The 26,988-nt window shown below is 53.0% G+C and overlaps 2 protein-coding genes across 15 annotated transcripts in view; one reads left to right on the forward strand and one right to left on the reverse strand.

Moving 5' to 3' along the window:
- CTBP2 (C-terminal binding protein 2) overlaps nt 1-19,410 on the forward strand; it is a 164,471-nt gene extending 145,061 nt beyond the window's left edge. For 7 of the 8 annotated variants that reach the window (XM_082423066.1, XM_082423063.1, XM_082423060.1 and 4 more), the window contains 8 exons: nt 5,214-5,368; nt 5,717-5,861; nt 11,081-11,287; nt 14,655-14,869; nt 15,336-15,466; nt 15,957-16,084; nt 16,507-16,624; nt 18,577-19,410. In XM_082423066.1, coding sequence (XP_082279192.1) covers nt 5,231-5,368; nt 5,717-5,861; nt 11,081-11,287; nt 14,655-14,869; nt 15,336-15,466; nt 15,957-16,084; nt 16,507-16,624; nt 18,577-18,757 — 1,263 coding nt within the window. In that variant the 5' untranslated portion in view covers nt 5,214-5,230 and the 3' untranslated portion in view covers nt 18,758-19,410. Of the gene's footprint in view, nt 1-4,423; nt 4,597-5,213; nt 5,369-5,716; nt 5,862-11,080; nt 11,288-14,654; nt 14,870-15,335; nt 15,467-15,956; nt 16,085-16,506; nt 16,625-18,576 lie in introns of all 8 variants that reach the window. The other variant, XM_082423064.1, reaches the window with a different exon arrangement.
- An 850-nt stretch (nt 19,411-20,260) lies between these two features.
- ZRANB1 (zinc finger RANBP2-type containing 1) overlaps nt 20,261-26,988 on the reverse strand; it is a 69,125-nt gene continuing 62,397 nt past the window's right edge. For all 7 annotated transcript variants that reach the window (XM_082423067.1, XM_082423068.1, XM_082423070.1 and 4 more), the window contains 4 exons: nt 26,782-26,902; nt 25,127-25,256; nt 24,792-25,021; nt 20,261-23,568 (listed from right to left, as the gene is read on the reverse strand). In XM_082423067.1, coding sequence (XP_082279193.1) covers nt 23,350-23,568; nt 24,792-25,021; nt 25,127-25,256; nt 26,782-26,902 — 700 coding nt within the window. In that variant the 3' untranslated portion in view covers nt 20,261-23,349. The remainder of the gene's footprint in view (nt 23,569-24,791; nt 25,022-25,126; nt 25,257-26,781; nt 26,903-26,988) is intronic.

Consider the following 26,988-nt stretch of genomic DNA (forward strand, 5'->3'; position numbering starts at 1 on the left):
GAGGATCCTGGCAACTGCCTTTGGGCAGCAGTGAAGATCTTTGGGTGGACTTCGGCTGTGTGGTGGGAGGTCCTTTTCCCTCAGTGGTCCCAGCCCCACATGTGTGTCCTTTGGGGGCCTCAAGGGGTAGTCCCGCTGTACTTGGCCAACCCCCGTCAGGTGAGCAAGGAGGTGACCCTGCGCAGGTGTGGCCATCCGCACATGTGACCGTCATCCCGTTATCCTAGCCAGCCTAGCATGGGGGTTTTGAGGCTGCTGTGGTTTTGGGATGCTTCATAAAATCTGGTCCATAGTTAAAAGAGGGCTTTCTGGGGACTTCCCTGGTGGTCCAGTAGTTAAGACTTTGCCTTCCAATGCTCAGGGGGTGTCGGTTCGATCCCTGGTCAGCGAGCTAAGATCCCATGTGCCTCGTGGCCAAAAAACCAAAACATAAAAACAGAAGCAATATTGTAACAAATTCAATAAAGACTTCAAAAATGGTCTACATCAAAAAAGTCTTAAAAACAAAAACAAAAAACAAATAAAAGAGGCCTCTCTGCCTGCTGGGTCAAACACGATTATTGCAGCCACTTTCCTTTGGGGTAAAACTGCTCAATAACTGAAATCTGAAAGCAGCAAAATCATGTCCCTGAGACAGTTCGGTTCTTGAGTTGCAAGCAACAGAAACCGACTCATACCTTAGAAAATGACGCATGGTTCTGTAGGAAGGATGTCAACTGAACTCACACGGTGTCCAGAAAGGCCAGAAAATGGGTCTCAGAAACACCACAGGGCAGCTTTGCAAGGCAGGAGTACGTCATCCCTTTTGGCCAACAGCAGCCCTTTCAGCCTGTGTCGCCTGGGGAAGGAGCAGTTCCAAGATGAAATATGGTGCTGTTATCCAAATAAGGTGGCATCAAGGCTGGGTGGCCAGAAAGTTACCGAAGTCCTCCCTGGGGCCCACCCCTTTCCGCCTTGGAATTCACGAGGGCTTTGCACTTGGCATTCACTGGACCGCTGGCCACTCTTAACAAAACTCCGGCATCTCAGCCCGGCGTCATCTTTGTTTTCCACTGAGTGTGTCTAATTGCACAATTATTTGTGTGCAGCTGCAGCTCTAAGCAATACCGGGTCCAGGGGCAGACGTCAGAGCTGGCCCCGAGCTGGGGCTCTGCGTCCCTGCTTGTGCCAAAGCGAGCCTGAAACCAGCAAGTAATTGACATCAGGGGAGTTCGCTGAGCTCTCTGCCCTGCAAAGTTAATGCTGGACAAGTTGTTGAAAGCAGTGCACTGGTACACTTTCCTAGGTGTGTCCAGTTGCAGCTGGAATTATTCTGAAATGGATAGACCGAGTTCATCATGGAAAGGGGATTGTAGAAAGGGAATGGTCATTTTGACTACAGGGCCACCAGGACCCTCTGACCCTCATCGGCAGGTGTTTTCCTCGGACTCTGCGGGGTCCCTGGTGCTATTTGAGGCAGTTCTCCTTGTTCCCTTAGCTTGTCTCCTTGACTGTAAAATGGGAATAAGATCAATCAGCGTTGTGTGATTCTTATCAGTCTTGGAGTTTGTGGGGCTTGTTTCTTGGGGTCCTAGCAGTGTCTAGTAGTTGGTAGCCTAGCTTTTGATCACAGACCCGTTTTTCATGACTTCTCATGAAACGTTGTGCCTTGCCTTTCTCCCCTAAATTCCCTTGACCATAGAGGAAATAGGGCTTCTCCCTCCAGCCTGAGAGCCAGCCCCTGAGTTGGTACCCCATTTTCCGTAGTCTCTGAAAGGGTCATTTGCCATCTTAATACATACAGCTCTTAATCCATAATGTGTCAATTCTGTTCTAATACACTAAACTTTTTTCAAATTGTTAGAAGCACTGAAGGATGTCGATTAACGTGAGGTGAGATAAAAAGTCTAATTGCAACTTCATCTTCCCAGCATTTCCTGGGGTCTTCTGGGTACCTCTGCCCCCGACTCCAGCAAAACTGTAGGGACAGAGGGTACTGGGCACGGTGGCTTGAAAGTAATTGGATTCCAAGGTGTGCAGGTGGCTTAGTCCCTTCTGGAACCGAAGGAGCATGTGTATACGGTATGGCCTCTTTCTTTGTAGAAGCAGACCTTGGCAGTGACCTGGCTAAGCTGTCTCTCATCCTCAGTGCTGGGGGGTCTCACGTGGTCCCCGTAAAGCCTGATCCTCAGCAGGCCCACACTATGGTCCCTGCACCTCATGCAAAACACCTGTAAATCTCGCCCACTCCCACCACCCACCCAGCTGTCCCCACTCAGCATCCTTCCCCAGCCTGAGCACCTCTGAGCAGCACGGTCCCTGTTGTATCTCCATCTCCTGCCTTACCATAAAGAGCCTGCAGCCGGTATCCAAGCCTCGGGCCTCAGGAAGCTTGGGGTCTTGTGGACCAGCCTCAGCTGCATTCTGCATGCCCAGCCTGAACGAGGGCAAAGGGTGGGTTTCGCCAAAGAGAAAGGCGACCCAAGTGGGGGAGGGAGGCGAGCGCTAGGCAACCCCGAGTTTGTTTCCCAGGTAACGGGATGCATGCATTGATGCTGTGGATGGACATGTTGTGGTGATGGCCCCTCAGCCTCTCCAGACGCCTGCCTTGTGCCCACTGTCGTTTTCCCATGTGGTTGCTTTTTAATTAACAACTCGGATTTCCAGTCGTGATCATGAACTTTAAAAACGTTGTCTGATTAACCCTCCTGCCAGCAACCCCCAGTGTGAAGTCGGGGTGTTCTTCACCCTGTGGGAGGGGCAGCCCGGGGCAAGTGAGCACATCTGCTCACGGGGTCCTGCAGGAGCCCAACCTTGGGCTCCGTAGGAGGCGTGTGGGGCGGGGGCAGACTCTGGAGGAGGAGAATGGGTCCTTGGGGGTGTGGCCATCTCACTTGGCAGAGAGGGCAGGCGTAGGAGCTTTTGTGTGTGGACCCCGAGTTGGCACAGCCACTGCACCTTCCAGCTGCTTCCTCCGGTGAAGTACTTTCCACCTTGTGCCTCCGTTTCCTCTTCTCTAAGGGGGACGGTGGTGCTATCTCAAGGGTGAAGTGAGAAGGTGTGGGACCCATGCGAAATTACTGCTCCCCCCCTTCTCCCTCCGCGGGGTCTCTGGGGCTCCTGTCTGAAGCTGTCAGCCTTGGTCTTTGGGGGAACCTTCTCCCCATCTGCACACAACACCTCGGCTCTCGTGGACCTGTCAGTTGGGCAAAGCAGGATGCTAGTAGGGCACTCGCGAGCCCCCCAACAGCCAGCCAGCTTGGTGCCTGCTCCCCGCCTGCCCTGTGAGTTGAGGGCTGGTGAGGATGCGGGGTAGGGGATCCCTGTTCCCACTCAGGACAGAGAATGTTGAGGCTCAGCTTCGCTTGGGGATCCAGGTCCTGAGGAGGCAGAAGGGCTTTGGCTGCCGCTCACGGGCTGGGAGGGACCATGATCGCCTGCGAGGCCCAGCCCGGGGCCGCCCAGAGGTGGCCTGCTCCCCCCTGGTCACCCCAGCCTGTTCTTCTGAGACCAGGACAGAAGCCTCTTCTCTGCTCCGTATTCAAAGAGGTGATTGTCCCCCGATGCTGCAGCTGTGGCGTGGGAGCGCCGTCTGGGCCGGCGGTCGTGTGGGCATGCGGGATGCCCACCCCCTGCCCTGTGCAGCGCCAGTGGCACTGTGGCCACAGCACCAGACGGGGGGCTCCTCTTTGAGCATCTAGCCCAAGCGTGTGGCTGACTGGGTCCCGAGCCCTGGTGGCTAAGGAGGGGCCCCACCCAGTCTCGGGGCTGCCAGGAGGGGAGCCCCCGCCAGCCGTTCTGAGCTGGGAGGCAGCGGTCCCACAGACAAGCGTGCCAGCGGCTCCCGCTTTGGCCTGCAGGAGCCCGATCAAGCCCAGTGGCCAAGATGGCCACCAGAGGAGAGGATAAATAGATTCTGTGTGTGGGGAAGGAGACAAGATGGTCTGAGCCGGGCCTGGTGCAGTGGCCACGATCAGAGTTCATATGAACATCTGAAAACCTCAGATGCATGGAAAGCTGTCTTGTTGTGACTTGTGCTCTGTGACGTCAAACACTTGTGATTTGATGAGAAAACGGGAGGTGCCCTGTCCTGGCCACCTCAGTGCTGCGGTATCTCCCGAAGCCCAGGGGTGTTTCTCCCATGCCCAGGGCGGGGGGGTCATGGTGACTCAACATCGGGGCCAAAATCCAAGACCTTGCCATGCGAATTTGAAAGGAATGGTTTTGTGGAGAGGGCGAATTGCCCTGGGCTGGTGCGTGTGCCGCTCGTGTGCCCCTTGTGACGGGTACCCGTGGCGGAGGGCGGACACGCCTCCCTCGTCTGGGTTGGAGGCGCTGCAGCTGCGCTGGGCTGGAGAACCAGCACTTAGGCAGCGTGTAGGGAGGCCCACCCCCGGCCTGTGCCCCCCGAGCTGTGCGGTCGAGCATCCTTTGTCTCCATCAGAAGCACCAACACATGAGACGGCCCTGGCTGGTCTAGGCTGCTGACAAACATGCTTACTTGGTGGTCCTTTGGGAAATTCCGTTTGGTCTTTTGAGTCCCCGGCAAGCCGCTTGGCCTCACACGCACACCTTCTCCAGCATCTTGGACTGGCTTCCTCTCCTCACCTGGAGCAGGTGAGAGGGCCCCTGAGCCGTGCCCAGGGCGCCTGTCCCCCAGGGGTTTCCTCCAGGAAGCTCCCATGAGGTGCTGGTGCCTCACTGTGTCCCATTTCATCTTGGACCCTCTGGCGCGTGTGTGGAAGGGCAGTGGGAACAGGGAGGCACAGCGGAGGGAGGGGCCGAGGGGCGGAGCCTGCTGCAGCCTGGGCAGCCGTGGGCCAGGCCCCTCCTGCGTCCCAGAGGCCTCTGGGCCTTGGTGGTCTAGCGGCATACGGGTAGCCACTGTGCTGGCCCTGGTGGCAGAGGCAGGTGCGGGCCTGCCCGGGTTCCTGGGCCCGAGTCCCACGTGGCGGTAGAGCTTGCGCCGCGGCGCTGCCTGTTGGCTACGTGTGTGCTCGCGAATGGAGGCATCTCAGCTCCTGCGGCAAGGGGGCTGCACAGATGTTGCCGCTCGGTCTCCTTGGCTTGTCCCAGAATCCTCCCCGGAGGGAGGCACATGGACGGCGGGGCGCAGTACCTCACTGGGAAGCACGGCCAGTGCGGGAGGCCCAGCCCCTCGCTGCGCGGTCCCGCCGTGTGTGGGGCGGGCCGCTTCCCTCACCCACCCCTCCCGTCCTGTCCCCACCTCCCAGGTATCCGCCCCCAGATCATGAACGGCCCCCTGCACCCGCGCCCCCTGGTGGCGCTGCTCGACGGCAGAGACTGCACCGTGGAGATGCCCATCCTGAAGGACCTGGCCACCGTGGCCTTCTGTGACGCACAGTCCACTCAGGAGATCCACGAGAAGGTGGGCCCCCTCCTCACCCCGCCCGCCGCCCTGGCCCCCCCAGGTCGGGTGGCAGCCGCTGGCATTCCGCGAGCAAGTGCTTGGTGCCGCCGCCGCCCTGACGGGTCCCCCGCCTTTCCACCCTCAGGTCCCTGCTGGCCAGTCCCTCTCACCTCCGTGGGCCTCCCTGGCCACGCCTCCACTCCCCCCATCCCCCTGGCGTCACCAAGCGGGCCCCTGAGCACAGCCTGCGGGAAGCTGTCAACACCCAGGCCGCGTCCTGGCCGGCTGCTTTCCCGCTGCAATCCTCTCCTGCGTGTTCAAGGGCAGTGGGGGCCTCCAACCTGTGCTCTGCTCGCCCCGTCACAGGTGTTAAATGAGGCTGTCGGCGCCATGATGTACCACACCATCACCCTCACCAGGGAGGACCTGGAGAAGTTCAAGGCCCTGAGAGTGATCGTGCGGATAGGCAGCGGCTACGACAACGTCGACATCAAGGCTGCAGGCGAGCTCGGTAAGTGCCTGGCGGGTGCCCAGTGAGTGCCCAGTAAGCGCCTGCTGGGGCAGAGGCAAGCCGGGACAGAGGGCACACAGTGCCTGCTCCCGGCTGGAGGAGGGGGGCTGGTTTCACAGGGAACCTAGCCAGGCACACCTCCAAATACACAGGTAGAAGCGTCCTGCTGGGTTCAGAGGCCCCACCCACCTTGGGACCTGTGGGGCTGGGCCGGGCTGTGTCACTTGGGAAGGATGCTAAGCCAGACAAGCCACAGGTCCTTCCCTGCAGAGGGGATGGTGCGTGGCCACACCTCTGTGCTGACTGGCCAGGACCCATCAACCGGAAATTACTTGTGCTGGGTGCACAGCTCAGGGTTTCTGGGTCTCCTCCAGTCCTGGGATGGCGCTGTCTCCCCAAGGGCTGCTGTCCACACAGGAACCTTCCTAGGTCAGGGCCAGTGCAGGTGGACCACTGCACAGCCCCTCCTGCCAAAGAAGAGCAGAGGCAGCAGATGGACCCCCAAAGGCAGGGCTCCCGGCCGCTTTCCAGACCCCGGGCTGCAGGCGCCCTGAGGGGGGGCCTTGGCGTGGCGGCCTCCCTGTCCCAGCACCTGGCATGGGCTCTGAGTGCGTGGAGCATTTGCAGAGGCTCAAGGGGCCACGCTTTGACAGCAGGAGTCCCCAGGCTGCCCTGCTGTCTTTGGAGGGGCCAGAAGGCTCCTTCTAGACCAGCCCCTCTCTGGTGACTGTCCTTGTTGTCTTTGAAACATGCCGGCCCTGCACCCAGTGCGTGGGGCTGTGATCTGCCCGGTGCCCTGCAGCCATGAGGCTGAGAAGGGGTACCTCAAAATGGTCAGGAACCCAGGCCTCTATGCCCCTGCCTGCTCCCGCCCCAAGCCAGCTTCTCAGCCCCTACGGAGCCAGTGCTCCAAAAGCAGGCCAGGTGTATGCAGTGCCTTGCCCGGTCAGCTCAGCACCATACCTGTGTGTGAACACCCACAAGCATGTGGTGTGACGGTTCCGCCGCAGCCCACAGACACCCACCCGCCTGCTGCTGCTTCAGCCCAGGGCACCCCAGTGGGCTGCGGCCTCCCTCCCACCCCTTGAGGTCCCAGCCCGGGGGCTTGAGTGAGGGCTGCGGATTTGTTTTAGCAGTTAGTTCCCCTGCTTGCACCGGGGCTGCACCCAGTTCCTGAACCACGGGGTAAGTCTTGTGGGCGCGTGCGGTGGGGGGAACCAGGCCCCCCTCGGGGGGCCTGTACTGAGTGGCGCTGGGTCTGGTCTGATTCTTCGTGATGGTGCCGGGCTGCTCTGCAGAGCGGCAGGTGGCCTGGGAGTGGTGGCTTCGGCAGGTTGGGCTTGCCTCCCGGGTGAAGCCCAAGGATAAGGCAGGAGGTGGTCATTGCCCCGCAGGTGCTGTTCTTCCCCTCCCCTGTCCCGAGTGGAGTGCTGTGCAGAGGTGGCTCAGAAGATGGATCCTGGTTTTTCTGGGTCACCCCTGGCCAGTCTCCTTTGTCTCACCCCCTTCCTTGGGGGGTCGCTTGAGCCTGTACAAGAGGAGGAGGGGTTATGACAGCGGTGGCTTCCCACGTGCACCCCAAGCCTTTGCTTCCAGCCTCAGCATCACTCTGAGCCCCGCTTTGTCGCCACGGAGGAACTTGGGAGGATGCGAGTCTTCAGAAGCACGTCTACTGTAAACTACAGCTTTCCAGTTTTCCCCGGCACCAGGAAGAATGTATTTGTTTGAAGACAAACGTTCTTTGTGCTCTTGATAGGGCTGAAATCCCAAGTTCGAGCAGAGACAGAGAATGTGGCTCGACACCCCCGGTGACTCCCAATCCTTTCCCTTCACCTACCTCCGTCTCTGCAGCATCTGCCCCTCGTGACACCGCCACCCGCAGTGTGTGCGACATTGGGCTTCCTTGCCAGGACCCAGCCACTTCTCTCTGGGGGGCGGGGGAGGGGGGAGATGGGATGGGAGGTGCCCGCGAGGGAATGTCCCATCTCCGCAGTTGTAGAAGCTGCCTCGCGGGCAGACCCACGGCCTGGGTGGGGCGGCCGTGTCCCCAGAGTCCCCCCACAGAGGCCAGCCGGGGGCCTGCGATGTTGAAAGATGTAAACGGCATGTCCACGGTGGCCTTTTCGTTGATCCTGGTCCAATCTGATAAGGGAGCTGCTTCGGGGACATCTGCTGGGCCGTTTTGAAGGCAGTTTTCAAATGTGGACTCTGCAGAAGGAAAATGGGCCCCTGTCCAGCTGTCCTTTGTCTCCAGATGCACTTCGCAGCTCACTCGGTCAGCTGAGCTGTAATGAGGACAGAAGAGCAGGCAGCTCAGGTCTCTGCCCCTCCTGATGACGTCCGGGCCCACGGCGCGTGTTCCCGGGAGGGCAGCTCCCCTCCAGCGTTCCCTGGAGCCCATTCCTGAAGGCTTCGGGGCCCAGGGCACCTCGCCTCCGGCCCTGACACGATGGGCGAGGTGCTTCCTGTTCAGAGCAGGGAGGGGCTCTGGGCCGCCCGCCGCAGGCGAGAACAGCGCCTGGGCAAGTAGGGGGGGATCCTTCCCATCTGTAGTGTCACCCCAGGATCCAGGAGGAAGCCGTGGGAGGTTGGAAGGCTGCTGGAGGGAGCTAGGGCCCAGACCGAGCGCCAAGCACTGTCACTCTGTGAGCCTTTCTGGCCAAGCTCGTTAACCTGCTGTCCAGCCTGGTCCAGTTCAGAAGGCGATAGAGCAAAGAGCAAAAGCATCAGCTGAGGGGACAAGCAGCTCAGCTCTTGGGCTCGGACTTCGGGTCCACGGGGGCTGCAGTCTTGCTCTGTGGGTGCCAGCAGCTTGTCCTGATGGCATTTGGAGAATCACCCTGAAGGTATGAAGAACAGATTAGAAGGAGTTTCCCCTCAAGAGGGTGGTCAAGGCTTTAGAGTTTCGGCCATCAGGGCAGGAGGTCTCAGGGGATGCCAGCAGCACCTCCTCCCAGGCCTTGGGGCACCCCAAGCCCATGTATCCTCTTTCCCAGGCCTTGGGGCACCCCAAGCCCATGTATCCGCTTTCCCAGACCTTGGCCTTGGGCTCTCCATACAGGCACAAGAGCCAAGGAGCTAAATTTCAAAGTTCTAGTGCGAAGGCGGAGAGATGGCCCCACTGCAGTCCCTCGTCCCCTGGGCGGGCTGGTGCGGTGCTTTCTCTCTCGTGGACGCACAGATTCTCTCCTCCAGCCTCATCACATCTCGTCCCACCTCCCAGGGCGCAGGGGGGCCCCTGGGCCTGGGCAGTTGGCTGCGTCTGCAGCAGAAGGTCCACACTCGGCTGTTCTTCTGCTGGACCTTCCCCCTGGGCTTCAGGCAGAACAGATCAAGCCCCACGAGGAATGGAAATTGTCCCAGCTGCCAAAAGATTTTCTTATACCTCTGGCATCTGCCTCCGTCTCTCCAGACTGCAGTAATCCTGACTTCTAGTCTAGCCCCAGATCCTGTGCTTGGTTATTTCAAATGAAGTGGGTGCTGCAAGACGACTGACTTGCAGCTCGTGGAAGGTTTGTCGGCCTGGATCTCAAAACCTCATCCCCCGGCAGCTGGGGCAGCACATGGATGCTTTCACCCTGGGGGCTGTCTGTCCTCCCGAAGGGGTCACTGAGACCCTGGACCTCAGGGCAGCCCTCGTGGGTGGCGACACAGCCGCTAGGAAGGGGTGCTCCACGCATTTGGTCCCGTTTTCTGTCTGGTGGAGCTGCAAGTGCTCTCTGACCCGAGAAGATAGAGGAATGCAGGCGCCTGACAGGTGGCCTGGCCCTGCATCCCTGGCTGTGACTCCTGGGGTCCCAAAAGGGACGTTTTGAGCTGGGCCAACATGCTCCCTGGACACCTGTGACCCTCCTTGGAATGCTGCTTGACTGGCGGACCCCAGGCCTCGCCAGGGGAACGGGGCTGGATCTAGGCCCGCTGGCCCTCTGTGTGCCTGCCCCTCCCACATCTGGCAAACATTCTTCCCCAAAACACCCTCCCACTGAGGAAGGTCAGAGCCAGGGCCCTTCCTGCCTGAGACTTGGGGCGGTTCTCCCTGCAGTCCTCAGCCGCCGGCCTCCTGGTGCTGGGAGACTCTAGCCCTTCCTCTCTTCCTCACACAGAGCCTGAGGGATCATCTTCACCGGCTGCTCTCAGCCCTGAAAGCTCTTTCAGAAAGCAGGGCGGGCACCTGTCTGCTCTGTTGTCTCTCTGTCAGAGCGGGAGGGTGACCAGGGTCCACTGAGCAAATGTGGGGCTGGATTCAGACACTGGCTCCGTCCTGTCGCAGCCCACGGGCCTGGAAGGTGTTACTTTCTAATTCTTCTGTCTTGCCTTTTTTTAAAAAAAAAAAAAGAAAAGAAAACAAGTAATAACATGTTCATTGCATTAGACTCTTTTTTGTTTTGTTTGGTTTGGTTTTTTGTTTTTGTTTTTTTTTGTTTTTAATTTTTATAGCTACTTTATTTATTTATTTATTTTTGGCTGTGTTGGGTCTTCGGTTCGTGCGAGGGCTTTCTCTAGCTGCGGCAAGCGGGGGCCACTCTTCATCGCGGTGCACAGACCTCTCACTATCGCGGCCCCTCCTGTTGCGGGGCACAGGCTCCAGACGCGCAGGCTCAGTAGTTGTGGCCCACGGGCCCAGCTGCTCCGTGGCATGTGGGATCCTCCCAGACCAGGGCTCGAACCCGTGTGCCCTGCATTAGCAGGCAGACTCTCAACCACTGCGCCACCCGGGAAGCCCGCATTAGACTCTTAAAATACCACAAAACACAAGGCCGGTCTCCGTTACCCCAGCCCCGGCCTGGGAGGAGGATCCAGGAGGTCGCATCGCAAAGAGCCTCTGGCCTCCTGGACCCCAGAGACCATCAGGAGGGGGCCCTACACGCTAGCTTCCTGGCGCTGGGCCACTGCTCGCTTCCCAGGGACGTGGGGCCTGAAGCACTGGGTGGGCAGGACATGGGGTCAGCAGGGGGCTGGGGGGTGAGCCAAGCCCCGGACAGAAGTCCTCCTGGGATGGCTACGGGGCTGGAGGTCCCTGGGCATCAGAGCCAGAGGGCTGTGTCCCCTAGGTGACAAGCAGGCCTCAGAGACCCTCACCTGCTTGGGGCCATACACATAGTCCGTGGCTGAATGGGCCGCCTTTGCCACCCCTGCCCCTCAGCTGGGTGCACTGGGAGCCCTGGCGCTTCCCCACAGAACTTGGGGTTCTCATCCCAGTGCCTGGCTCTTGTTTCCAGGGATCGCCGTATGCAACATCCCATCCGCGGCAGTGGAAGAGACGGCCGACTCCACCATCTGCCACATCCTGAACCTGTACCGGCGGAACACGTGGCTGTACCAGGCGCTGCGGGAAGGCACGCGGGTGCAGAGCGTCGAGCAGATCCGGGAGGTTGCCTCGGGGGCAGCCCGCATCCGCGGGGAGACGCTGGGCCTCATTGGCTTCGGTACGTGCGCCTGCTCCGCCGGGGCCGCCGCAGGGACCGCCTGGGGGAGGCAGGCCTGGCCCTGGAAGTCGGGGTGCGCAGCGGCCGTGCCTGCGGGAGGAGCTCACGTGGGCCGGAGGAGGGCCCTTGCCCTTCGCTGAGCTGCCTGGGGTGGGAGGTCAGAGGTCAAGACTGACCAGGGAACTCGCCCGGAGGTAAGATCTGGGCTGCTTCTGGAAGAGTGGGTCCGACGTGGCTGGGTAGGGAGGATGCGGCGGGTGGGCACCCCCAGGAAGGCGCCGTTCTCCCTAACTGCCCCGGGCAGAGGGGAGGGGCCGGTGGCTGAGTGGAGACCCAGGCAGTGGGCAAGGCCCAGCTGGAGGTGCCAGGCGGGGGTGGCAGTGAGGAGTCACTGAAGGATTTTTGCGCCAGGAGGTGGCGCGGTCAGGTCAGCAGCTTGGGAAGCTCCCCCAAGAGAGGGGGCGTGGTGAGGCCTCCCTCCGCGGTGACCCAGCTGGCGGCCCTGGGAGCGCCTGGGGCAGGCTCCTCGGCAGGAGGTGTGCCCGGTGGAAAGCAGGCTGCCTGCCATGGCTGTTGGCAGCGCTGGGCCCCGGGTCGAGCCCCGACTCGGCAAACGGGAGCCGGCGGGGCGGGCTTGCTCGTTGCTGAGTCTCAGTCCCACTGCTCGCTGGCTCTGTGACCTTGAGGACAGGGCCCGACCCCTCTGTCTCAGTTTCCAGTCTGTAAATTGGGAGTGAGCGTTGCACGGTTGCTGCCGGGAAGCACCCGGGGCGCGTTGTGACTGCAGTGCTTGGCTCCCAGAAGGCCCCCCCAGCTGCCAGTCAGCCGTCAGCTCGGGGCTCTGTGTTTCCGAATGACTGAGTGCAGGACCTCTGGGACGGCCACACTGCCTCCTCGTCCCACAAGCTCCTGGCCAGGAGGCCCGGGTACCGGCTGGAACAAGTAGGAGGAGCTGGGCTGCTTCCAGCAGCGCACATCTTTCCAGCACCCGGGTCTGAGTGCTAAGAGCCCAGGTTTCAGGGGTGATCGCACTCAGGGAGCTAATCCTTTCGCAAAAGAGTCTGTCTTCATTTTTCTGGAGTGGAAGATACAAAATGACTCAGAAATGCTGGTGCTCTGTGAGCCGCAGCGCCCTCTGCTGGTGCCCGCGGGGCTTCCCTGCGCTCTGGGAAGTGGGTCTTGGAGATGGTTCTTAGAACAACGTGCCTTCTTATGCCGATGCACAGGCCTCAGGTGGGCTCCAGCCAGGGTGCAGAGCCTCACCTTGCGAGTGGCCCGGCCACGTGGTAGAACACTTGTTTCCAGGGCGTCTGACCGCAGCCATCACAGCAAGTTCTTACGGGGGACGTTTCTTCGGCTGTACCTTTTGCCATCCATCTTTTGAAGGCCAGTCCCGTGATTCCAGCCCTGTTTACTCAAGACTGTAAGCCAAGCACTGCCACAGTCCCAGTGCCCCCCTGCACACTAGGTTTTTCCTTGCCACCTTTCCTGGTCTCTCTGGAGCCTCGCAGAACTGTAGGCAGAGCTGAGGCAGGAGGCGGCACAGTCATAGGTGGCCTCACGCCCCTGCTGCCACCCTGACTGTTAGGGGCTGAAAGCCTCCGCTTGCCTAAGACTCGGCCGAGAAGCAGCAGCAGAGCCCGGAGTGTGGAGCAGGTTCAGCCAAACCCAGTTCATGCTGCCGTGCGCGGGCCTGGACGGGGCGTTGTCGTGAGCTTGAACCCAGCCCGGGCCGGTGGTGGGTACTGCTCAAGGCCAGCCTCCGAGTTGGGAACAAGCATGAAAAATCTGAAGGGAAAGCCTGCCAACAGTGACACAGTATTTTTATTTTATGTTTTTTTAAGGCCAAGGCAATTGGGTTCTCCTCTCTGAGGCTGGGTTTTGATCAAGTCAGTAAGAGAGTTCATCATCAGGTCTTGCAAAATTTAGTCAGAAAAACCCCATGGCTGAAGTGGAGCCAGTGGAAAGATGAGGGTTCGTGAATTTATGAAAAGCAGAGCCATGGGGAAGGCTCTGGTGACTGGCTGTGACTCTCCGCCCCGGGCACTGCCACCGGGACCCCATCTCCCGTGAAAGTGTGTTAGGACGCGGGGGGAAGGAGAGCAGCTAAGGGCCGGCAAAGCGGGGGGTGGCGAGTGTGCTGGTGTTGGCCGTGAGCTCCCAGCCGCTGCGTGGTGGGGCGCTTGGTTCCGAACCTCGGGTACATCAGAGGGGGGTCCTCGGGTCACTGCTGCTCTTCCCGCCCCTGCCGTCGGGCTGGCTCGTCTGCAGTGTGGCTGTGCTTCCTGGCTCACCATGTCCAAGTGGTGACACTGAAGAGGGATGGCACGAGGGGTGTGACCGCGGGCGACCCTGCAGCTGTCCCTCCTGATCAGAACGGCCTCATCAGACCTTGGCCTCCAGACCATGGCGGTGGTGTAAGTGCCGCCCGTTTGGATTGCAGTTCAGCAGGAGGTGGAGGCGGTCCGCCACCCCACTGCCCTCCCGCGCGCCTCCCTTCTTCCCTTCTTCCTCCTGCACATTTGAGCAATGGTTTTCGAGCCAGATTTATTCTGCGCTCTCCCCAAATCAGCCCCTCCAGGTATCATTCACACCATTTTGTGTTCAAGCTGAAAACTGCTCTGGGAAGCAAGAGGCGCCGTCCATGGGGGTCAGCGGGTTTGCGCAAATGACGGCCACTCGGGAGTCAGGGAAGCCTTCGCGTCCTGTTAGGCGACGTCGCTTTCTAACTTGTTGGAGGCCTGACCCGCGCTCCACGCGTGCTCAGAGCCCCGCCTCTCAACCAGAGCACTTCCCCACATCCATCGGTGCTCAGGCCAGACTGCAGTGGTCAGTTTCGATCACCGTTCATGAGCAAACCCAGTGGCAATTACACAAGAGAACAGTCCCTGTCCGACACTTGAGAGCAATAAAGAGATGAAGCTCAGGTTAAGAAGCCCACTGTATAAGCAAACAAGTAGGGGAAGGAGAAATAGGAAGGAGATAATACTGGTGATGGTTGGGAGCTGGCACGTGGAGTTCTAGATTGTTCTCTCTAGTTATGTCTGTGCTTGAAAATGTGCATAATAGGAACTTGAAAAAAAACCAACTACTCTGGTAGCAAGTACAGGTGATAAGCGCTGCCCTGCTCACCCAGGAGCGTTGGCCCGGCTCCGGCCCCAGTGACCTGGGGAGAAGTGCTGGCCTCAGGTGGCACCAAGCCCTGGGCATTCGGTTCTCCCAGCACCACCACAGATTGGGTCCAACCGCCAGAAGTGCTAGAGGCAGCAGGGCTGCGGCTGGGCACCACGCAAGGTCCCGGCCTCGGGACGAGCGTCGGCAGGAGGGGCGGGGGCCTCGCTCACCTGGACGCTCTCTTTCTGCACAGGTCGCACGGGGCAGGCGGTTGCCGTTCGAGCCAAGGCCTTTGGATTCAGCGTCATATTTTATGACCCCTACTTGCAGGATGGGATAGAGCGGTCCCTGGGCGTGCAGAGGGTCTACACCCTGCAGGACTTACTGTATCAGAGCGACTGCGTCTCCTTGCACTGTAATCTCAACGAACATAACCACCACCTCATCAATGACTTTACTATAAAGCAGGTAAATTGGAATAAATGGTCTCAGACCCTGGACACTTCTGTCAAAACCGAAGGGGGAATGGGAAACGGTCCCTGGATGCACCAGTGAGCGGGGAAGAAAGTCCCCCGAGACATCAGCAAGGAGCTGGGCGGGGCCCCCTCCGTGAGATGGGCCGTGGTGAGCGAGGAGGGGCAGGAGCTGGCCCAGGACCCAGCAGGGCCCTGCTCTGACCAGGCCTGGCCTCCAAGACAGCCCGTCGACAGCTCACGGCTCCCGCCGCCCCAGCTTGCAGCCCTCTCTCGGGATCAGCCCCCCGCTGTCACCGAGGCTCCGCCCTCCCTCCCCCCGCAGCCGCTGCGCACGCGTCAAACGCCCAGACCCACCGCCATCCACTGCCGCGCGGCTCTCTTCTTCAGACCCCGGTGCGGGCTCCTCCCAAGGCGGCAGCGGCGGCACCCGTTTACCAGCTTTTCCCTCCCCCTCGCAGATGAGGCAAGGAGCATTCCTAGTGAACGCGGCCCGCGGCGGACTGGTGGATGAGAAAGCCTTAGCCCAAGCCCTCAAGGAAGGCAGGATACGAGGGGCGGCCCTCGACGTGCACGAATCGGAGCCTTTCAGGCAGGTTTGGTAGCTCAGGGCTCGCGCAGGAACTTGCAGGAGCCCGACTGTGAACTCGGGGCAGCTTCCCAGACGGGTCTTGGGTGGGCACCTGGAGACCAGGTATACAGCCTCTGCTCTTATAAGGTCTGTGCTGTATTCTCACCAAGTATAAAAGGGCCAGAAGTTCCCCCAAAGATGATCAGAAAGGGAGAGGCAGAAAGAAAAATGGAGAAGAGCAGGCTTTTTCTGTACTCTAGTTGGAGGCAGGCTAGTCGGCCCTCCCTAGAATTGTTCCTTCTTTCCGAGTCCCTGATGACGCCTGACGCTAATTACAGTTTTATGAGTATGTTCTTAAAGTCCCAACCCTTAGGAAACAGACTGCAGAATCCCCCCGTTTTATCTGTGTAGCTAGCATTCCACACGGCCAAGGGCTCCCTTTTGACGAGCAGGGCAGGGAGTGATGTGCGTTGTTTTTCTCATTTACTGTGTTTTTTGTGTACTCATCTAGCTTTGCTCAGGGTCCTTTGAAAGACGCACCGAATCTCATTTGTACGCCCCACACGGCCTGGTACAGTGAGCAAGCCTCACTGGAGATGAGGGAGGCGGCCGCCACCGAGATCCGCCGGGCCATCACAGGTGAGCCCTACGCCGCGCTGGCCGCCTCCGATCCCGGTGACGGACGCGCGGAAGGGGGCATGGGGCTTTGCTGCGGGCAGAGATGGTCTCTAGGCGTCAAGTTGAAGAAATTCGGAATGAGTTGGGCCCTGTTTCTTCCAGAGGAAACCAATTCCCTTTTGTATTAGCCAGTGCAAGTCTCGCAAACCTGGAAGGGGAGCCCCAGGGGGAGCCGTGGGCAGCTCCCTCCTGTTTGGCTGAAGCCCAGTGTGGTTCAGGCCCTGGAACAAGTCATATGTTGTGGAAATATAAGGGCCGGCCCTTCCTATCAAAGAGTGAGAAACTTACGTTGTAGCTTGTTCCCGCATAACAGAGGAGTATAACATTTAAGTCATTGTGACCTTGAAAAATACATATGATTACTTTTAATCATCTTATTCCAGGTCGCATCCCAGAGAGCTTAAGAAACTGTGTGAACAAGGAATTCTTTGTCACAACAGCTCCCTGGTCAGTAATAGATCAGCAAGCAATTCATCCAGAGCTCAATGGTGCCACATACAGGTGAGGAGAGGAATGGGCTGAGCCCTGCTCCCTGGGGGAGGGCGGAGACGGGGGACTTGGAGACGTTAAGCCAACCTGAGCACTAGTGGGAATTACATACACTGTCCCCTCCTCTCAGTTCTTCCATTCCTCATTTCCATGGAACAACATAGTTTGGGGACAGAGCCGAGAACTGGAATTCCTATTTTAAAGGGGGTGCGGGGTACGGTGGGTTGTGCGTTCCCCAGCGGGTCTGAATCACTGTTCATTCCGAAGCTGCTTGAAAACCAGAGGGTTTCTAGATGAAAAGGTACAGAAAAGGTCAAGGAAAAGGGCCTGATTTTGTTTTCTAACTCGAACCTTCTGTCCAAGGAGAGCATTCTGGCCAAAGCCCAGTCCATTGGACTGGGGGGCGGGGGGTGTCCTTGTTTCTCCGTGAAGCAGGAAGTTTGACCCCAGGGGCACGTGACAGTGACAGAGTTTGGGTGTGACTGAGGCAAAAGAACCTGCACTGGGGACACGAGCCAGGACCAGGGGTTTTGTCTGTGGTAGTTCCATGGTTCTCTTCCCCCAACGTGGCCGGTTGCAGGGAAATAGCTCCTCCCGCGTAAAGGAGAGAAGCTGCAGCGTGGAATGCCAGAAGGGAACTTTTGTTTTGCTTACTCTGACCCAGGACTGCCCCACCTTGGCAGTACTGGGCCAGATGTCCCGTGCATCGTAGGACGTATAGTGGCAGCCCTGGCCCCCACCCACTAGATGCCGATAGCACCTCCCACTCCCAACGGTGACAACTAAAAACGCCCCCCAGACATTGCCCGAGATCCCTGGTTTTGAACCACTGCTCTAGGGGGCGATTAAATATAGTTTGTGTAAAAGGACCCATACATGAAAGCTCCTACTCTGGGCAAGGAAGCTAAGCGGTTTCTTCCCAAGTCACATGGCTTTATTTACATGCAGCATGTTCTACTAAAGTCCCACTTGTGTTTTACCCTCATAAGCATCTTCAAGCATCACTTGAGCCCAGCACAGCACCAGATTGGATTCCCCTGTTTGTGTTGGTGGCCTACCCTTTAAGGGCCGCGTCCTAATTATTCCTCTAGACAGAGCAAGGCTCCTTGGCCCCTTGGAAAACTGCTTGTGCTGGAGGGTTGCAGCTCGCAGGGATCCTGTTCGAGTGCTCCTGGACAGTCCCTGACCAGCGTCATTGTAACAGGCCATAGGACAGGGGGCAGCGTAGCTTCCACAGGGAGAGACACCGTCCCCTTTACTGCAAGTGTGAAGGGTTTGATAACTTGGAGAGGAAGACTAATTCTAAAGCCCCTGCTTCATAAGTATGTTTTGTCCTCAGTGTTTAAATACACTGAGCCACATCTGTGCATAATGTCCGTGTGCTCGGGCGTGCGCGTGCACACAGCCATTCCTGTGCCTGCAGGATAAGATGAGCCCATGTCCAGGTGCCCTCCAGGTATCCTCGGAGGGCAGGCATCCAGCCCATCACCAGCTCACCGTCTCCCCTGCTGCTGCCCTGTCCCCTCCCACATCTCAGGTTACGGGAGCAGGTAACTAAGCAGCCTAGGAAGTCACACTTAGCAAGCATACTTCACGCCGTCTGTTAGGAAATCATAAAAGCCTCTGATATAACTGATGAATACTTTCTAACGCAACCGGAAAACTTGGAGTTTATTTTGTCCAAAACGTTTTCCAAATGTGACACGGTTTCCCTAGACACAATTAATTAGTACAGTCTATTGCTGTTGCCTAAAAGCTACAAAATTAGTGCTTTGATTGGACTAAATAGGCTTTGTTGTTTATGAATTATTAGATGTCCGTGTTTAAATTTTCTATGTAGCTTTCTCCTTGCTTTGGAGGTAGGAAGTATGACCACCCATTCCATAAAAAAGGCAGAGCAAGAGCTTGGCAGCTTCTGGGCCCTGAACTTAACCGGCCCTTTCTCTTGTGCCCGCCCCCCCTAGATACCCGCCAGGCATCGTGGGCGTGGCTCCGGGAGGACTTCCTGCAGCCATGGAAGGGATCATCCCCGGAGGCATCCCGGTAACCCACAACCTCCCCACGGTGGCACACCCCTCCCAAGCTCCCTCTCCCAACCAGCCCACGAAACACGGGGACAATCGAGAACACCCCAACGAGCAATAGCAGAGAGTGACGGAGGCCATCGCTCAGACACCTGGGACCAAGAGACAGTGAAAACTCGGTGAACTGCGAGGAGAGGAAGTTGACGGTCTTTTTAACTGATTCTGGACATACGCATCATTGACGTTGCGGTGTTAAAACTACAAAAGAGCTCGAAGCCGAGACGCGGGAAAACTGAAGATGTCGCCTGCTTGCGGAAGCGCTGAAAAAGACTAGGACGTGATTTATTAACGACCAACTTCTGTTATTGTGTGTTAAGTTTTTCATCTGTGCATCAAATCACAAAGAATAAATAGATCTTTTTCCTTTATCAGTCCCTTGGACACAGCAGGTCCTGAACACCTTGCTCTAGAATGTTGCATCAGGAGTTCCAAACAAACATCAAAATAAAAAATATTAAGAGGAAATCCCCACCCTGTGACTCTAGTCCCTTCGGTCCTCGGGGGCTGGTGACCTCTTTTGCTAATAGGAAGATGATTAAATTACTACAAAATGGGGAGAAAACTGTTTGCCTGTGTTAGACAACCGCGAGCATAAGAGTGAAGACAGTACAGGCTCCTGTACAGAGAAGTCTCTCCCATCTGAACTGCATACTGAGCGGGCAAGTTGGTTGTGAGTTCAGTAAAAACCCTCTGATGATGCAAAAAAAAAAAAAAGTATTAAGTTTCACAAGCTGTTTGTACTCAAATATATTTTCTCAGTTTCAGATCCTCAGCTATTTTATTGAGTGGAAAGTCTTGAACTGAAAGCGTTCAAGAAGAATAATGTTGCATTTCCTTATGTCTCAGGAAACACTTTTTATGGTAACTTGTCAGATTGTCTATGAACAAACCCACTTTTTTAGACATTGATAAAGTCTTCTTTTCTTCACGTGATATTTTATACAAGAACACTTCAGGTGTGTTATTAGATGTGACTGATTTTAACAAATCCTATTAGATTTGTATCAACTAGTTACATGTTATATTCATAGTCTTTTGTGAATCATCGCCTTTTTGTTTAAAAGATGGCCTATTTTGAGCCTTTGTATAGGTACATTCCTGTTTTTGTGACAAAAAAAAACCTTCAAAACTGTCCCAAACAGAAAAATAATGGCTATCAGAAATACGTTTTGTTTTAGTGTGAGTTACCGTTACTGTATTTGTTTATTGTAAAGGTGGACATTTAGCGTTCAGTGCAGTTTTCAATAAAAAGTAATAAAAATTTCTGTTAAGCTCTGAAATTCAAGTACAACTCACCAGTGTAAAAGTTCTCTCCTTGAGATGTTTAAAGGCAACTGCATTTTCAATTAGCCAGTTTCCCAACTCTTGTTATTCCGAGGTTCAGATACTTTTCTATCAGTCATCTACCTTTTCCATAACCAGACGCAAGAATGCTGATAATTACTTCATGTGATAGTTTAATTGAAAAAATCAAAACTTCACATAAGTCCATCCTTATCAAATCATGCCATCCTTAAGATGAAATAGTGGGTTAGAACTAAGTCAATTCAAGAAACAAAGTTGGTCAAGTTTTAGAATTTTGATTTTAATTTACCCAAAAGCAAAATTATCTGGCTCAAGCATTAATGCAGGAAGGGAGGTGAATCTCAAAAAAAAAAATTTTTTTTTAATGATATTTACAAAGAAATGTTGCAAAATAATTAACATCAGCCATTTCCATAGGTTAGGAACTTTCAGTTGATTTTATGGGTCGTCTTAAATAGCATTAAACCCCTTACTACTAGCGGTATCTGCAAATGTCGGTCACGTCCAACAATTCCAGGTACTGAACTCCTTTTCAACCGCCTCCCCCCACCCTTTCCCATTTAAAAAAAAAAAAAGTCATGGCAACTTAAAGCATCAACCTCCTCACTCATTTCAAGGTGGTGGTCCCATCCCAACTCGCCCAAGAAAAATTACACTGAAACCACCCGACACGGATAGAGGTATCCTGGACAGAGATGGCGCAAATGGTTACTGACCTATCACTCCGGGGAGCAGAGTGGCCGCTCAAGGTCATCTTCACAACCACTTGTCAAACAGGCCATCAGTGAGGGGGTGACGTATGCACAAAAAGGAGACCCCAACCGCCTATGCACAGCAATAGTCCCTTAACACAGATTAAGTCTGTGACACGATGAGCCTAAAAACCAAAAACATAAAAAGGTCCAAATCCATGGTGCACCTGGGTTTTAATTGACAGAAAACACCACACTGTATTCTCCCTAGAAAAAGAACCATGAAGTCCATACAGTTAAAGGTATTACTGTCGGGAGTCAACCAAAGGACATACAGTATCTGTCACCCTGCCATATATCATCTGAGAAAGGACTGCAAACTCTATCTTGGGACAACAGTTATGGCTGTTTGATAGTTCAAGAGCTTAACATAGCATTGATTCACCAAAATGTTGGCCTTTACCAGCCAATCTGCTGTGAAAACCATTTAAAGCCCCATCCCTGTCTGGAGCCTAAGAAATGGAGTCATATATATATATAATTCTTTCCCACAGGGAAGAATGCTGTACCTGTTAAACTAGATGTGGTCAGGGTCACTGATCTATAAATAAATAAATAAAGAGGCACCTCAGGGGACACACCACGCAGCAAACACAACACACGGAGGCTAAAGACCGAGCCTGCAGTTTTCTAAACAGCACTGACTGTAATGTAGACCCTAGCAACTAGATGCTTTTCCCTCAAACATTTCTCTTCGGCTTCTTCAACTGGGAGAGCAGTTTTTGCTTAACAGCAACTAGAACAGGATGTCTGGCCACTAAAGAATTCTCCCCCTATATGGAGAAAAGTTTATAGAGATGCTGTGCTATGTAATCAGAATGGCAGCCTTCTAAAAACTTAATTAATTCTGTCCAAAATGAAAGCAAACCATAGAGTCAATTTGTAAGAAAACATTAACCATTTGAAACAGTAACATACACCATTATTACATCAAAATTCATTCATATGGAATCAAATTGCAAATATTTTTCCTCCAAGTTCTAGCATGCAGCAAAAGCGATCATCCTGGGAACACGTTTCAAGGAGTGTTCAGAGAGGGAAGAAAGAACTAAAGATATGACATCTCATAGGTAATTTTCTATTTTTAGTATTCCAGCATCAAATCTGAGGTTGTGCACATTTCAATAGCATCTAAACAGAACTTAGAAGAAAACAAGAAGTAAATATTTCAAGGTTTTCACAGCCTTTTCATCAAAGGGAAGGAAAATTGTGTGTGTGTGTGCGCGCACGTGTGTGTTTGTGTGTGTGTAGGGCTTCTTTCCAAATTCCTTGCCACATCAATAGTCTACAAAGTGCTTACCAGGACACTAAGTCTTTTTGTGTTCCTGAGTTAGGTCTGAAATTTTTACCCAGTTTTGAATGTATACCTGAAGTGGTCAAATAATACTTTTTGTAGAAAGTTTTCCTACCTAAGATTATAGTTTTAACTTTAAATAAGAATGGCCACAATTAACCAACATGCAAAAATTCTCAGACTACTCACTGAGAAATTCATTATACAATGCATTTACCACCTTACTGCGTTCTTAAATCTTTATTCTATACTGAACTGATATTCCCAATTAGCCCAAGCAAAGGCATGCCTTTCTAACACAATTTGCTTAAAGCAGAGCTGATGATAAAAGACAGTAAGAATCCACAGACCCTATGCATGGCAACCTGGGAGAGTATAACATTGTCAACAGGGTCAAGTGGGCAAATTTCACACGATTCATTCAGTTAGGGGTGGGCCGGCTCCCCCGAGCACTCCCCCGCCAGCACTCCCCTCACTTAATCCACCGAATAACTATTCACAAAGAGGCTGCTGCCCAGAGTCTGGCAGAAGAAGCCCCATCTTAAGGGCACTCTTCCAAACAAATAAATACCTAAACACTGAAAAGGGGCATACCAGAAACTTTTAAAAAGACAAAATAATAGAAACCAAAACCCTTTCCAAAACAAGGGAACGATGTCTATGCAAAGTTCACTCAATAAAAAATCCTTACTTTTCTTACAGTTTGTTCCTTAAAGATTTGATTTTATTTTATTGGGCACAACAGGAACTAAATTATTAATAAAAATAAAAGCTTGTTTTTATTTTTATGTTTTGCTGTGGATAATTTGTACAAAAAGTTTCCAAATCTCTAACGAGCTCTAGTGAGACATAATGTAAAATGGATCTTTTAAGATGGAAGTAGAATGCCAGGTTCTGCTTAAAAAAGAATTATCTCAAAGGAACAAAGAGTGATCTGCCATGTGCTTTTGGAGGTGCCCATGCTGGAAAAAACTTCTCAATAATATGAAGATGCTGGTACAACTTTTCCTATTACACAACTTCTTACACAACCACATGCGTTTACATATATAGACAGATTTACAATTTGAAAGGAAAAAAGTTCTGTCTTAATAAAATTCATTTTTTACAAACTGTAGTCCAAAGTTCTGTCTCCTCACACAGCAGATGCATCATCTCCATTGGGTGTGGATCAGAAAAACCCTTCCAAGCAGATCCTGCCAGATTTGCTTCACTTCATGCCATGCACTCTGCTTGGAGCACCACGGTAACGTGGAGGTCACCAGAGAGCTGATACCTTGCTCTTCTGCTCTTTGATTATTTTCATTCATCTTCATCATCTTCGTCTTCCTCCCCATCAGACAGGGATGTACAAGGCCGGATCTGTCGGTAGCGGTCAAGCCATTTTTCTACCATTTGCGTGACCAGAGGGTGATTTCGCCGCCGAGAGCTCTTCTGCATGGCCACGAGAACTCCTCCCTCAGTCACACAGCACTCCAGCCACTCCCTGAGCAGCTTTTCTTGCTGTTCCTCATTACCTAGCTTTTAGAGGAATGTGAAGAAGAGGCAAAACAATACAACAGATCAGAGACTTGACAGGAAAAATTTAACAGAAACCGACAGCTGGTGTGATTAATGAAAAAGGCCAGAGCAACGAAGTGTTTCAACATGGATCCCACCTCTCATCAATTGTGTGTTTAAAACCCAGTTTCCTGCGGTTAAACAGAAAAAAACATCAATGGGGAAATTCACAGAAAAACCCAGAGGGAAGAACAGCTTAGTAATAAGTTAATTTGTTTGATATAATAGCAAAAAGCAAATGTTATCTAATAAGCTGATCCTGGCAAAGAAAAAGCTAGCAAGAGAAAGCTGCAGCTTCAAACAGAACAAGGTAAGTTTACTCAGTAAGTTATGTATATAGGCTCAAGTTACAAAAATTACCTATGAACTTTTTTCTTAACGTCACGGTTATAAAAAGTTTATAATTACTATTACTAGTGTATTAAATAAAAGACCAATAATTTTATAAGAATATGGGTTTTCTGAGCGTGTTCTTTTACACATTCTCACCACCTCCCCTGCCTGGTCTGCACCACCGTCTCCCCTGCAGCCACAGGGATCTCCCACCTGGCGTCCTGCTCCTGCTCCCACCACTGCCCAGGGAGCTAGTCTCAACTGAGTTGCCAGTATTCCTCTTACGGGCAAACTGGCTGTTGGCTCCCCAGCTTACCCAGAATAAAGCCAAAGATTTAAAAGACAGTTGACAACCCCATGCCACCCCTTAACCTCTCAGCCTCGTCTCTCCCCGCCTGCCCAATCCCCACAAACCACACTGGCTTGAACTTCCCTCTACCTACAACTCTCTTCCCCCAGATTCTGCAAGACTCCGTCCTCTTTCAGGTCTCAATTCAGGCGTCACCTCCTCAGTGATGCCTTACCTTGGGCCCCCGTTGGCCCCCTCATCCCTCCCTTTCCCCCTCACCCCATCTTTTTACTTTTTCTCCTCAGCACTCAGCACTACCTGAGGGCCAGGACTTTGGTCTTCACTGCTTTATCTCTGGCACAACACATCCTACACAGCAATTCTGAAAAGATAAATTTCAAAGTCTGCCTGACCAGTATTTATAGAAAGTGACAATTACTACGACCAAATTCAAAATTGTAAGTGGTAGTACAGATAATACCACACCTGAAAGACACACTAGGCTGGGTTCTGGTACAGCGTTGCTACTTTAAGTAATTAATACAAGAAACAGGCTTCTTACCTCCTGAGCAGAAAGAAAGTGCACATGGAGTAACTTCCTTTCACTGTCAACCAGAGGCAGAAATGTAATGGTGACATCATCATCGGTGTTCAGGTTAGCACCAGCACCTCGGTTACCATAGCCATCATTTTCCATGGCAACCAAAGCAGAGAAGTGGCCCCTTGTATAGCCCAGAGCAATCGGACTTTTCCAACAAAAACTCTGTTCCCACAACAAAGGCAAATACACACCTGGAAAGAGGGAAGAAAATCACAATGAGATTTTCAGGATGTGACTGCAATGTGCATTAAAATAATAAACAAGAAAGTTCCAAAATACTCACGATAATGGCTTACCTTGAAACCGAGTATATCCTAAAGTTTCTCCCCGGAAACTTTTATAATATTTTACTCCATAAACTATAATTGGTCGTCTAAGAATATGTGCAAGTACAAAAATGTGGGTCTGTTCCAAACTTGCTCCAGGCTGTACAGAACAAAATAAAAGAAAGCAAATTCTCTTTAAAACATTTATTACCGCCCCGGAAAACTGATGTGTATAACACAATGCTACCCTCCTTCATTACACTATCTCAATTCATTTAAAAAATACAGTAATACTACTGTCAAGCTAAAGAGTTTGCTTCCTCAAATAACAAAGTCCAATAAAAGAAATCTGCAAAGTTTATGTACAGGTGTCCTTCATTATCCAAACTCAAGAACTGAACAGATTTGGTTAAATACTGATTTCAGAAACAAGAGATTCAGACAGCAAAGGAAGCTTGATTTATATAACTGCCTTCTGGTTACGTTACTTGTGAAAGTACTACCTACAACAAGGTCCACCCGAAGTAAAAAGATGAGCTCCGTTATCTCACACAAACATAAATGGCTGCAAATGGCTGCATCGCCTAAGGCAAGAATATGCAACAGGTCTCCGTCCCCCTATAACGATTCTGACAGCACCTTTACAGCAGGTACATGTCTCAGATGTAAAACATTCACTGTGAACCCTGCCCAAATGGCCCAAAGACAGAAGGTACTTCCCTCAGAGGGTACTAATGAATTATGATGCTTTCTGCAAAGAAAACAAGTGGTTTGTTGTGCATATATTTGAAGTTTACAGTTTAGTATATTAACATGCTTCATAAAATAAAACTAGCATGAGTGTGAGGGACAGCCCTACACAATACATCTGTAAAAGTTCATTCCCCAGTTAGTTAATCCTTCCTGTCCACGGCACCTTCTCCTCGGCCTACGTCACGTGGACAGAGCCTCCTCGCCTGGGGAGCCTTATGAGGGTCACAACTGGATCCTCAGGGGCCTGACAGCTCGGCATCAGCACCCACTACCAGCACAGTGATCTTGGGCAAGTGTCCCCTCGGACACAGAATGGGAGCTAACCCGTAGGTAGGTAAAACAGGCATAAAGCCACCGTTTTTTTAAATTTTAATTTATTATTTTTTAAAATTTTTATTGGAGTATAGTTGATTTACAATGTTGTGTTAGTTTCTGCTGTACAGCAAAGTGAATTGTTATACATATACCTATATCCACTCTTTTTTAGATTCTTTTCCCATATAGGTCATTACAGAGTATTGAGTAGAGTTCCCTGTGCTACACAGTAGGTCCTTATTAGCTATCTATTTTATATATAGTAGTGTGTATATGTCAATCCCAAAAAGCCACCTTTCTGAGAGGACAATATAACTGAAGAGCGATCTGAGGAAATATTTAAGAGGTTAGAATCACCAAGTACAACTTTCATTTGGACAGTTGTTTAATCACTTAATATAAGAAACATGTTGCCCTCCCTGTTCTGCAGCGAGGACTTGCCTATGGTCCCAGAGCTGATAAACAGCAGTCACTAGAACCCAAGTCACCCGCTGCCAAGTCAAGCGCTCTTCCCTTCATGCCACACTGCCTCCAACACGGTCTTCATGTAAACCAAGGCATTTAGACCAGCTGCCTCACTCTTCTCATAGGAGAAACATGCCCTGAAGCATTCTTACCTGACTAGCAAGAGAGAGTATAAATGCCCAGTCTTCTTGCCACTGTTCTTCTCTCAAGGAAAAATGTAAACCAAAGCTTTGAGAATACCAGGACTCCCAATCTTTCCAACGCGTATAAAACCTAAAAGCAACAGAGTAAACAAGAAGCCTTTCTATAAACAGTTCATTTAATGTTCCAATCATTTATGTAATGTAGTCTTTAAGCAA

The sequence above is a fragment of the Balaenoptera physalus genome (assembly GCF_965194825.1).
Source record: "Balaenoptera physalus genome assembly, chromosome: 14".
In the NCBI taxonomy this organism is placed as follows: domain Eukaryota; kingdom Metazoa; phylum Chordata; class Mammalia; order Artiodactyla; family Balaenopteridae; genus Balaenoptera; species Balaenoptera physalus.